Genomic DNA, 13089 nt, shown 5'->3' with positions numbered 1-13089 from the left:
ATCCCAACAATGTTAAAATAAGATAATGTTTCACTAATGTTCTCCATATCTTACTGTGTACCACACTTCCCAGATAATGACAGGAAAAAACACGTAGTGATAAAAGACATGCAATCAAAGTTTCAAAATAAGCCCCATATTTAACAAAACGTTTTAAGATGTCAAAATACATAAAAAGAGAGAAAGTTATGCATTTGAATATAAGGACAATTATAGTTATTAGTACCACAACAACAACAGTATTGAACAGTTATACAATTACAATCTTTACTGAAAATTTTGGTTTTATATCATAAATTGCAGCCGAGAAAATCCTATTTCCACAAAAACATTACATATTGACTGACTAATAGACGGACACACGGACAGACAAAGTTAGTTATAGAGTAAATTTATATTTATTAAATGTAATGTTTCAACCCCAACTGGTCCAGAGGTAGTCATAAGTTTGTGTGTTTGTATAACGTTAATTGGGGACTGCAATGAGACTGTATCCTGCAAGGTAGGACGTACAGGAAAAATGTATCTAGTTATAGAGTAGCAGCTTCGTCAAACAAAGGAAAACCAAAATATTTTAAAAATATAATTAATAATTATATAACTATTATCAAATGGATCTAAATCTGAAAAATTTAATCAAATAAGAAAAAAACTTTTCAAATATTTTGCATAAAAATATCTTTTCTTTGATTAGTTTGTCTTTTTGGTGAAGTTGCCTAAAACGATCAGGGGCGTCCAAGCTTTTTTATTTGGGGGGGGGGGGGGTAATCACCCCTTAACCCACCCCCTACCCCCTTTGACGTCTATGAAAACGATGCATGTAAAATTTAGTATTGCAGCCACCTTATAATTAGAAAATATACACAATCTCCGTTTAAAAATCCCTTTCTTTTAGCTTGATATGAATGGATTTGAAATTTGAAATTTAAAAAAATAAATATATACTAGATCTTAAAAAAATGTTTTAAACAGTAATTTATTTATATAACTTTATAACTTAATTGATATATTAAATGGATTGGCATTGTCATACAATATGTATAGAAGATAAGCTATTGTTCTATCCCTGTATTCCTGCAAATTATTCTGCTTATAGAAGATAAGCTATTGTTCTATCCCTGTATTCCTGCAAATTATTCTGCTTATAGAAGATATGATATTGTCATATCTCTGTATTCCTGCAGATTATCCTGCTTATAGAAGATATGATATTGTCATATCCCTGTATTCCTGCAGATTATCCTGCTTATAGAAGATATGATATTGTCATATCCCTGTATTCCTGCAAATTATTCTGCTTATAGAAGATATGATATTGTCATATCCCTGTATTCCTGCAGATTATCCTGCTTATAGAAGATATGATATTGTCATATCCCTGTATTCCTGCAGATTATCCTGAATATAGAAGATATGATATTGTCACATCCCTGTATTCCTGCAGATTATCCTGCTTATAGAAGATATGATATTGTCATATCCCTGTATTCCTGCAGATTATCCTGCTTATAGAAGATATGATATTGTCATATCCCTGTATTCCTGCAAATTATTCTGCTTATAGAAGATATGATATTGTCATATCCCTGTATTCCTGCAGATTATCCTGCTTATAGAAGATATGATATTGTCATATCCCTGTATTCCTGCAAATTATTCTGCTTATAGAAGATATGATATTGTCATATCTCTGTATTCCTGCAGATTATCCTGCTTATAGAAGATATGATATTGCCCTATCCCTGTATTCCTGCAGATTATTCTGCTTATAGAAGATATGATATTGTCATATCCCTGTATTCCTGCAGATTATCCTGCTTATAGAAGATATGATATTGTCATATCCCTGTATTCCTGCAGATTATTCTGCTTATAGAAGATATGATATTGTCATATCCCTGTATTCCTGCAGATTATCCTGCTTATAGAAGATATGATATTGTCATATCCCTGTATTCCTGCAGATTATTCTGCTTATAGAAGATATGATATTGTCATATCCCTGTATTCCTGCAGATTATCCTGCTTATAGAAGATATGATATTGTCATATCCCTGTATTCCTGCAGATTATTCTGCTTATAGAAGATATGATATTGTCATATCCCTGTATTCCTGCAGATTATCCTGCTTATAGAAGATATGATATTGTCATATCCCTGTATTCCTGCAGATTATTCTGCTTATAGAAGATATGATATTGTTATATCCCTGTATTCCTGCAGATTATCCTGCTTATAGAAGATATGATATTGTGCTATCCCTGCAGATTATTCTGTTTATAGAAGATATGATAATGTCATATCCGTGTATCCCAGAAACACACAGTTGTCTTGTTCTTAAAGGTAACCGCCAAAAAAAGAAAACCACAATAAATAATATTAAATTTCTTAAGACATTTTTTCTTTTCTTAAAAAAGTCTTTTTTAGATAAATTTGCTTTTAGATAGAAAAACCAATGAATATGAGAAATAGGACAAATTGATATGCATCTCTAATTAGATAAATAAAATAGCTCTTTTAATAGGCTCAAATTTATTGAAAAGTATGTTTTTGAATTAACCAATCAAAATACAGTAACCGCCTTTGATCAAATGAATAAGATTAAGTGTCTTTAAAACTTTGAATACCAGAGTAATTAACATTCCAATGTCCCATTCCACCCTAGATAAAATATATGATTAAATGAAATACATATATGAATTTTGCCGTTTTTAAAAAGTAAGACTGTAGTTTTTTTGTGTGTAACATGTAATTAAAATGTACTGGCACTTCACACAAATTATCCTGTTGAGCACTGTTACCCCCCTCCTTCCCTCTACTATTACTTTTTTAAAAAATTTAAAATTCAGGGGTCGGAAAATTAGCTTATGTTATTTTGGGTATTTTGAAAAAGCACTAACTTACTACTTTCATGAGCATAGGGTGTGTTGATAATATAGTTTATAGAGACAAATTTCCTGTTTGGCGTAGAACTCAGCCTATATGCATCCAATAGACAATCCTTTCATACAATATAAAAACATATTTTATCCTTTAACAAGCATCATAACTTGCATGAAAATATAGTTCAGAATTTGTGTAGTTCTTCTAACTTTCGCTGCCTATACAGGTTTGGTATTGTTAATAACCTTACCTAACTTACGCCTAATTCAAATAGTTGTAAATTGTATTTCAAGTATCTATTCCTACATTTACTTAAAGTTACTTCATGATTATTTGGTTTTGGCCCAGATTCGATCCTATCACCTCTAAAATAAAATAAAAATTATAAGTTAAGGATAAAACAACCGATAAAAATACATATAAATATTTCTAATCAGAAATCTAATTGACAAAATAATGTTTAAAAATTGAATTTAAAAATCAGCAGAGAAACGGATAAAAATATCTTTGGAGAAGCAATTCTGGAACAAAGAAGAAATACAATTATATAATCTCAATTATGTATTAAGACAAAGATACAAATCCATGAATAACGAAGCAAAAAAGAAATCATTAATAGATAAAGGAACAAATATTTAGGGGTCATTAAAAGGACATTATATTCAAAATTATTTATGTACATGTCCTTTTGTAGCATGACCAAAATACTGACAGACCAATTTAGTTGAATATAAAACCTTATTTTAGGATTACATAAGAGTGAAAAATTTCAACAGACTAAGGTAACCATAATTGAAATTCAATGTATGACTTATGGGCCAATATATCCTCCCAGTATTTTGATTGCCCCTGTAAATCACCAACCAAAGTATTCTAATGGTAACAAAAATATTGATTTTTTCCTTCTTCATGAAATGATATTAAAGGAAATGAAGGTAAATGCCCTGAAAAACACAACCTAATCAATGAGTGGTTATCGCGATCTTAAGGGACGACCAAACCGATGAACAGATATTGTTCGTCTTTACAGACCTTGAATGATTTAATATTTTGAGAATTAGTAAGGTATCTTGACTTATGAGCTCAAACTATAGGTCATTGCGTAGTACAGATTTATTTTCTGCAAAGTAATTTGAAAGAAATTGAGTGTATAAATTAATTAAATGAAGTTTTGCTAAACAAGTACCCCTTGTGTGAAGATAAAAACTATTGGTTGATAAATTGATAAATAAACGACTAAATAAAGTTTCGAGGTCTGCAAAATAATTTAGGGTCTCCTCCCTTCCTAGGAAATACTAATTGCGCCTGCATTGCAAGAAGTTAAGCCCGATTGGGGGCCAAGGCAAAATTTTTTCACTTACTGTTTAACGTCTTCCCTAATAATGCGGATTAAGCCTAAAACAGTCAATTCTCTAAAATATCTTGTACATAAAAAGAACAACAATAGATGTAGATAATAAACTATATATTTCTATATTTTCTAGAAAATAATGATTATAATCATATCTTGATATGATAAAACAATATTATTATATATATTTACAAATTCAGAAAAAGATTTACAGTACTTTATAGTTTGAAAATAATAATTACAGAATGAAATATTTATTTAAATAGTTTCTAAGGCCGTGCTCAATGTAATATTTTGAATGCATAATAATACGAATAGCATCGAAAATCCAAAGAAAAGTCTTCTTCAATAACTTTAAAAGCTGTTAACGGCAAAACGGCTGGTTGCAACGCATAAATTACATGGTCTGTAATGAATTATTAGGACAAGCCAAGGTAAAATAATAGGATATCTTTAGGGATAAGATATATATACTTTTGTAAACCTCAAAAATTACGATAAACAAAATTATCCCTGTGTTAATGCTAAAGTTATGAGACTGATAGTTTGTACAACCTAATCAGATCTATTTTGCCATCTAATTAGGGACAGTGTTTAAACCCTTTGGGACCCCCCCCCACTCCTCCCTTCAAATGGAATTCAATGGAATTCAAATATTAATGAACAATGGGTCTATGTTTCTTCATCAGTTCTTGTAGTTTTAATCTAAAAATGTGCACATCGTTGGCAACTGTGCAGCCAGCCGTTTGGCCGTCAGTAGGATTTACAGACTTTCCTTTGAATTTTCGACTCGGTAATAATAATAAAATTCATAATAATAATTACTGCCAAATTGAAATTAAATTAGGAACACTGGTATTTTAGTTTTACTTTTAAAATAATAATTTTTTAGCTACATTGCAATTTGTTGTTTCATTAGCAAATCTTTCAGTTATTTTAATCAATTCAAGTTAAAAACTGTCTTTATTTTTAAAGTTATAAAATTATTTACTTTTTAAAATTTTCCTTAACCTAATTTTCTTAAATTAAATGAATGTTAATTTGAACAATACCTAATAAAAAATAAGATATATAATCAAATACTAAGTCACTCGGTATCAAAAACAAAATTAAATAAATCTACAACATATATTTTATGATCAAAGAAATAGAATTCTCTTTTAATTTCTGCCCACTCCAATGAAACAATCTATTTTAGTGGCAAATCTACTCCATCCACCTTTCCCGTTCGTCTGACTATATGTATTATGTAACTCTTTTGGAAAATGTGTTTTATTAGCTTGTTATATGTGAAATTGATTTGAAACGTTGATTCAATCGAATTTAAAAACTATGACTTTATAGGACAAAACGTAGGAAGTCATACAAAGACCCTTCAATAAAATATCCAGTTAGAAAACAGTCGATAATGAAATTAAGATATTTTTACATCAAACGCAAAAATCTTTTAATAAATCCGTCTTGATATGTTATTCTTTTAATTGTAAAGAAAATGCATAATTATTTTTTTGCAGTTTATGCCAAACTAAAGTTAAAACACCCGTGATGTTTAATTTTTAATTGAAATTTAATTAAAAATAATAAATAACAACTTCATTTCCCCAAACGCAAATGCTTTGCAAATAATTTGTCGTAAATTGACCTATCCTTAAATCCCTGGAAATATGAAAAGTTTGTGAATGGAACTAGGGATCTAAAGAGATAAGACAATGACTGATAAATTGATGTACATCCCCAATGATGATACACAAAATTATCTCTTCTGCATATAATAATTAGTGGTTAAAACGTTTGGACACTAAACATAATGAAGAAACAAAATTAAAATTCAATAAAAGTTCCCAAAGTTGTTAAGCCAACGAAAAAATTTATTTAAAATTTTGGGGACTAGCATGAAACCCAATGTCCCCTCCCTGCCTGGCGTGATACAATAATCTGATTATCAATAAGTGCACATAACTTTGTAGCGTAATATTGGGTATGTCAAAGTATCTGGATAGACATTTTGTGCAAGAATTTTAAAGATAGACAGAATTTGATGTATATTACATATATGACGCGTAAAATAGTTGAAAAAGATATGGAAATAGAAATAAAAATGAAGATATTAGCATTAGACATAATGTGAAAGAAAAGGGTATGAAAAAGAAAAGTAAAATATTAAACAGTACGTACAAGACAGAGAATGAGAGATAGGGAAAAAATAAGAGTTATATTGGCAGATTTAGAGAGGCTAAAAAGGGAAAAAGAAGAGACACTAGATAAAATTGACAGACAGAGATCAGACAGAGATAAAAAACTGTGCTTTTATAAACAACTGTATGATAATTGTAACACCCCTGTAGTTCCCCTGGGCTTGCAAAGTGGAAATTACATATTGTATATTTGCAATGATTAACCTTATACAATTTATGCTTTAAGTGCAATTCTATTTACATACAGCTTCAATGTACAACTACATAATAATTAATGCTAATAAGGATCATAGAGCGCGCTATTACGAAAATTGTAAGATATAAGTGTAGGCTTAATATTTAAATTATAAAGTGTGTTCTATGAAACTTCGGCCAATAATGACAAAAAATTAAGTATATTTATTAGATTTTTTATCATGACGTCAGAACTGAAACACGAATATTTTCAATAAAATACACTTTTAAAGTTGTTTATAAATGTTTGAAAGATTTAAAGGAAGGAAGATGAATGCTATAACAAATGGTTTTATATACTTCAAGTTGTTATGATTCTTCATGTAAAGATAAATATTATAAATCTTTATCTGCAACAATTTTCAATGATTTTACGGAAAATTTGAAATAGGGCAATATTTAGGTTTTTTTTAAATCTGGACATTCTTTTAGTGTATGGTAGTACACCCAAAATAAAAGTGACGAAAAAAAGGACAAAATCAGTATTAAAACAGTATAAGAAAAAGTATGAGTGTTTACACAAAAAGTATATAATTCTAAACAGCAAACCTGAACATTTTTTTCGGAGGGGGGAGGGGGTGATTTCTCTTTTAAGGATGGTGTTACCCTCCCCGCCAAATAAATTTCTTAGGCACTCTGAAAAGCTACTTTGTAAAGGAGAATTAATCAGTTCAGCAGTTAGCAAGAAACTTACAGAATTTTTATGGCTTCTTGTATAGGGAATGCAATTTAAAACACAAACCCTAGTTAGGGAAATATTTGAAACATTGTATAAACATTTTTATTTTTGGGGGAAACCTAGCTAATACATCATTTCAATGATGGATAGTCATACAAAATCATAAATAATCGGATTTGGCATCATTTTTACATTCAATGAAGAGATATATATGTAGATTGTGTACCAGATTCAACTATACACAAACAGGAATTGATAAGTGTATAAATTTTATGGCCTATCTTTTATTTGAATCATTATTTCGAAAAATTGTAGATGTACAAAAATAATGAAAAAGACAGTTTCTTTTGCTGGATACAAACTGGTAATCGTTATTGAGACAATTAGTATTGTTTTCTTAATCAAATATAATTTAATTGTTATTAATAGGTAAAATGATACATATTCGAGGTTTTTTGAAAAATTTACTTATCCCAAATTTCTGTTTATATGTGCTGGGATGTTTGACAACAAAATTAGGGAAAATGGTGAGTTATTGGCTTTGGTACGGGGAGGGGAATGTGTTCGGAAGAAAAAGTAGCAAGACCTCATTACCTTTTATCTATCAAACACTGTCCTTCAATTCGGGAATTAAATGTCGGATATTAATCTATTCTATTATTTGCTAGTTACATATCTAACTTATAAGGTAAAAGCAATTTAATGTCAATTATTATATCCTTGACTTCAATTATAGTTTGTAATATTGCATATTTGTTGTTCTAAATACTTGTCCTCTTTAGAGGTTATTTGGTAAGGGAAATTGGCTGCAGGTTATTAGCGAGGTAACTAAATGATTGCAAGTATTGACAACAATTAGATACACTTAGTAGTAATATAGTCCAGTAAGACCCAGAGAAAGAGGGAGGGGAAATTGGACTGTAAATTACGTTGGTAACCAAAGTTTTAAATCCACGTTATCGTTGGCCTAAAATCTTGTAAAAATTTGTGATTGTTCAATTATTTCAACTTGTAATTTAAATCCACAGAAGGGGTAGTTGTGTTTATTGTCCTCTTGGATGTACATCAATCTATCGTATTGTTACAGTGGATTTATAACCCTTTTTTCTCTTCAGGATAAAATATTTTTTTTACATAGACTTTCTTGTCCCGTTCCTGAATCTTTGCATAATATATACACGACCCTTAATTTGTTTTGCTCCTCCTTTAACCTCCTAACTCATAAGGGATCGGAATGAAGTTGTGTAGGAGGGTGTCAAGTAAACCCCCTTCCCCTCCTAAAATAAGAAATTGAGAATGACTGTCTTTCTTTTTTTCATACCAACCTGGTGAATTCCTGTGCACGCAACTGCTCTGAATGATATAGAACAAAGAAGCATGTCCTATAAATTACTTATTGATCTACGAACATACGCTAGTTATTATGTAGATTCGCTATGAGAGTTTCTATTACTTTGATCATTTTTCACCTAAGAGTTTCAAAATAATATTTCAACTAAAAAAATTAAAATATTGTCATAATAGAAACTAATAATTGTTTTAGGGTAAATTTGTACATGTTACGTTCTAACCATAATCTCAATAATTAAATAATTATAATAATATAATGATAATTTACGAATGAGCATTTTTAATTGCATAAACTTTGTCTTGGATTCTTAAAATGTTACTTGTTATACGTTATATATAATTGAATAATTTCTAACTAGGGTTCACAAAATTTGTTAATATTCCGCGTTCATAGCTAGAGCAGGTGTACCCGCGGTCATAGCTACAACAGGTGTACCCGCGGTCATAACTACAGCAGGTGTACCCGCGGTCATAGCTACAGCAGGTGTTCTTGCGGGCATAGCTACAGCAGGTATATCCGCGGTCATAGCTAGAGCAGGCGTAGAGTCTCTCACCTTAGCGCAACCTTTAATAACCTTACTCAACTTTAGCTTGGCTCGGGGTGTGGGTTAATCTTTCAGTTTATCAAAACTTGGACAGCTTTCGTTGTTCTTCTGAAACAAATATTTATATTTAATTACTTAAATCTAACAAATAAAACTTTATAAAAAATCCTGTGACACTATTCAAAGCAACCTATGATCTAATAGAAAAGATTATAAAGGTATTCACCAAACGCTTTGGTTAAGTCAAAACTACATTTAATTAAAATATTCCCTGTTTTGTGTGTTACAACATTTTAAACTTTATAATTGTCTTAATTAAAAACAAGGATGACAACATCCATAAGTAGCGAAGCTCAAAAATTATGATTGTATATCAGGAAAAAATACTATAAAGCAGTGTCATATAATAAATGTAAATATTGGTAAAATAGGGAAATCATCACAACTTTAAAATCACGCAATCTTAAAATCATGAAAAAAAAATCTAGGAATCGATCTAGCACCGCAATTAATAGACAAATCTTAATGAAACTTGATGAAAATATGTAGTACATAAGCATATCCAATCCCTGATAATTTCAACCGTCAATCCTGAATAGGAATTGAGAAAACCATGAAAACCTAAAAAATCTAGAAATCGATCAAGCACCCCAATTAACAAAAAAAATTTAATAAAACTTGGTGAAAATATGTAGAATATAAAATTAATTAATCTCTGAAAATTTCAGCCCTTTATCTTGAAAAGGAGTTGAGAAAATCACGAAAACGTAAAAATCTAGTAATCGATCTAGCACCCCAAATAACAAACAGACAGACAAAACAATGTATATATTAGATGGGCATATATAGTGGGAATCTTCACTAAAAATTTCAGCTGTCTATCTTAAATAGGAGCCTAGAAAATCACGTTTCCCCCAATTCATTAATTACGGACAGACGGACGGACAGACAAACAGACAATCGGAATTATAGAGTAGCTTCGTTACTAATTATAGAGTAGCTTCGCTACTAAAAATGACAGAAAGCTAGTAACAAAAAATAAAAAATTGAGGAAAGGACAGGAACTTGATTATAAATCTTTTGTTTAGCCGTCATCCAGACAGAATTTTAAGTACATTAAGAAAAGGACCTAGTAAATCTCCCATTAATTATACCAATTTTACGATACTTTAATGTATGTTTATGCTTTTATTAGTTTAAAGTAAAGTTCATAATAATTATTTAACGGGTTGGTAAAGATGAACAATAAATAAAAATGATTACTTACAATTCATGCTTACCTTACTATGTGTAAAGTTGTTAATCATAGGAGCTTCATGGATACCATTCAAACTGTTTCTATCAATCATGCCATTTAAATTATATTGCGTTGATTACCAGAAGCTACGCCCCTGGAGGTACCTAATATGGGATTGGGAATGAAAACTGACCTTCCTCTTTAAATTTTACTAAATTTTACAATTTAATTAAAAGATTAAAATACAAAATTAGGGATGGGAGTATATTTTATCTATGTAGGACGATTTCTCTTGGGAAGTTGCTAGTACCCACTTCTAAAATAGTTTAAACCTTGTCTGGAACTGTACAAGCTTTACAGTTGAGAAGAGATCACGGCTGGGCTACCCACTATCTAATATAACCTTACCTAACCAAAATTAAAAGAGGAAAGAAAAAAATTAAAAACAACACCTTATTTGAAATCTATTTCAATATAAGAAGGGTAGGTTTCTGTACTTGACGGAAACCGCCAAATATCATAATGATGAAATGATTGCCTATGTTGAATGCCACCAGAGCTTGCCAGCATGTGTAGCTCCTTATTGATGGCATGGGGGTGGTGTGACTGTAGGGGTTGGTGGGGGTGGTTAATATGCCCCCCTACCCCGCTGCTGGTCAACATCAGATGGTCTGGGGGTCCTTAAATTAAAATTAATAATTGATTTCTTAAATAAATATTTAAACATAAGTTAAATAAACTTTAGTATTCCCTGTTTATAATTTTTTACCCCCCCTCCCCCTCCCTCCCACTAAATTTCAGTATAAAACTAAAATAAAGGATGTTGGTAGTTGTTTTTTACCTAACCCCTGCAAAAGACCCTATTCCTGCAGGCTTAAAATCAATTTGTAATATCCTGCGAGGACACTCCTACCTCGTATTTATAAAATACGGAAGAAAGTAATTGCTATTATTAAATGGTGATATTTTCTGTTGTCAAAATGGTTGTTCATACCCGCAGTAGTGCTAATAACATGATGGTGAGAATCACTGGTGTTCACATTATTCACAGCGTTCAGCATGTGCTCGGTACTCAGAATAAGATGATCTGGGCTACCCACACTCACAAGACTATGGTCCTTGTTATTTACTGGGTTCCTATAAATGATAGATATATATGATACATAGGATAGATTGAGAGGTAGAAAAAAATAATAGATAGTTGGGTATTATTTTTCAATCAAAATTATAGCAAAAATGTAATTGATATCTTTTATAAAAGTAACTGGATGTCTGCTTGTGTGTAGCGAAGGTTCTTAGTAACCGCTTAACCGATATGGTTCTCTTTATCGGTCCAGAAAGGTCTATAACTATTTTTGGGGAGGGTAAATCTATTCTCCCATGTGATATCAGACCTAGAAAAACTTTCCCTCCCAAAAAATGTTAAATTTGAAAAAATCAAAGTTGGGGGTTATTTGCCCCATCCCCCCCCCCCCCCCGTTCTACTCAAGTTCTCTAGGGCCAATACTAAATACTAATACCCATAAAAAGCACAGCAATAATAAAATATTTTAATTAAATTAAAATAAGTGTAACGTAATGTTAAAACATATATCTTACCTAAGTTCTTGTGATAAAGTCTTGTTTTGTTCATTTAGTTGTGTCACTTTACCCTAAATCAACAAAATAATTGAACAGTGAAAAATTAAAGCAAAACTCAAATAAAGGTAAGCCTATCAAATCTATTAACTAAACTGCAAATTATCTTTTGATGTAAATAATAAATCAACAAGTTACACGAATGGTTATGGACCTAAGATGTAAATATCCTCAGATCAAAGAAACTCAAACCATATTGATTTTAAGTTTATTGATTCGAGGGCATGCTGCCCTATCCACCAGGAAAAAATATTAATAGAAATAATTACCGCAGCCGAACTATGTCTTCTATAATTCATTAATTCATCAAAATTAGCACCTAAAAAGTAAATATTAATATCAATATTAAATTAACATATAATATTTATAAATGCAAAAATTGATTTAGATTTAATAATTTAAAAAAAACTTTATTCAACATGGATTATTATATTATGATAATTATATCATAATTTGAAGGTTTTTTTTATAAGATTTTTAACTGCAACTCAATAATGCCTTTTTTGTGCTTATTCATATTATTATCCTTTTCATGTATCATGTTTCAAAAAAGGAAAACAAAAATACTTTTATTATGTTTCCAAACAAGTAGACTTAGACTCGCTCGATTGTAATATAAAATGTATGTATAACGTCCTATAGTTTAAAATTTGTGTTAGGTCTATCAAATTGCACCAAATAGATTTCATAGAGGTAAGTATATGTATCAATATACAATAAATGTATATGTGCGTATTTTTCTGTTTTTTGTTTAACACATTCAAAGTAAGAAAAATTATTTTGTCCGCATCATGCAAAATATTTCCATAATTATGTTATGTATGTTTAATTAATATTGAAAATGTTTAATTGTAAAATGTATGTGGTTTAGTATACAGTTATTCATTTAGTAAATGCAAATATTTGATATTATAAAAAAACAGGCATATTTGAAAAATGATGTTTAAATGGTAATCTTTGGTTTTTACAGGGTTTT

At 30.2% G+C, this 13089-nt stretch overlaps 1 protein-coding gene across 4 annotated transcripts in view; it reads right to left on the bottom strand.

The window, feature by feature from the left end:
* Positions 1 to 6260: 6260 nt before the first annotated feature.
* The window catches only part of LOC145325121 (delayed-rectifier potassium channel regulatory subunit KCNS2-like), a 94745-nt gene continuing 87916 nt past the window's right edge, over positions 6261 to 13089 (bottom strand). For all 4 annotated transcript variants that reach the window (XM_080167969.1, XM_080167973.1, XM_080167970.1 and 1 more), the window contains 6 exons: positions 12383 to 12432; positions 12075 to 12127; positions 11470 to 11612; positions 11014 to 11155; positions 10519 to 10576; positions 6261 to 9346 (listed from right to left, as the gene is read on the bottom strand). In XM_080167969.1, coding sequence (XP_080024095.1) covers positions 9302 to 9346; positions 10519 to 10576; positions 11014 to 11155; positions 11470 to 11612; positions 12075 to 12127; positions 12383 to 12432 — 491 coding nt within the window. In that variant the 3' untranslated portion in view covers positions 6261 to 9301. The remainder of the gene's footprint in view (positions 9347 to 10518; positions 10577 to 11013; positions 11156 to 11469; positions 11613 to 12074; positions 12128 to 12382; positions 12433 to 13089) is intronic.

The sequence above is a fragment of the Acartia tonsa genome, chromosome 7 (genome assembly GCF_053477335.1).
Source record: "Acartia tonsa isolate MP-2025a chromosome 7, ASM5347733v1, whole genome shotgun sequence".
In the NCBI taxonomy this organism is placed as follows: Eukaryota; Metazoa; Arthropoda; class Copepoda; order Calanoida; family Acartiidae; genus Acartia; species Acartia tonsa.
The sequence above is the reverse complement of the archived record's forward strand: the minus strand, read 5'-3'. Positions and strand labels throughout refer to the sequence as shown.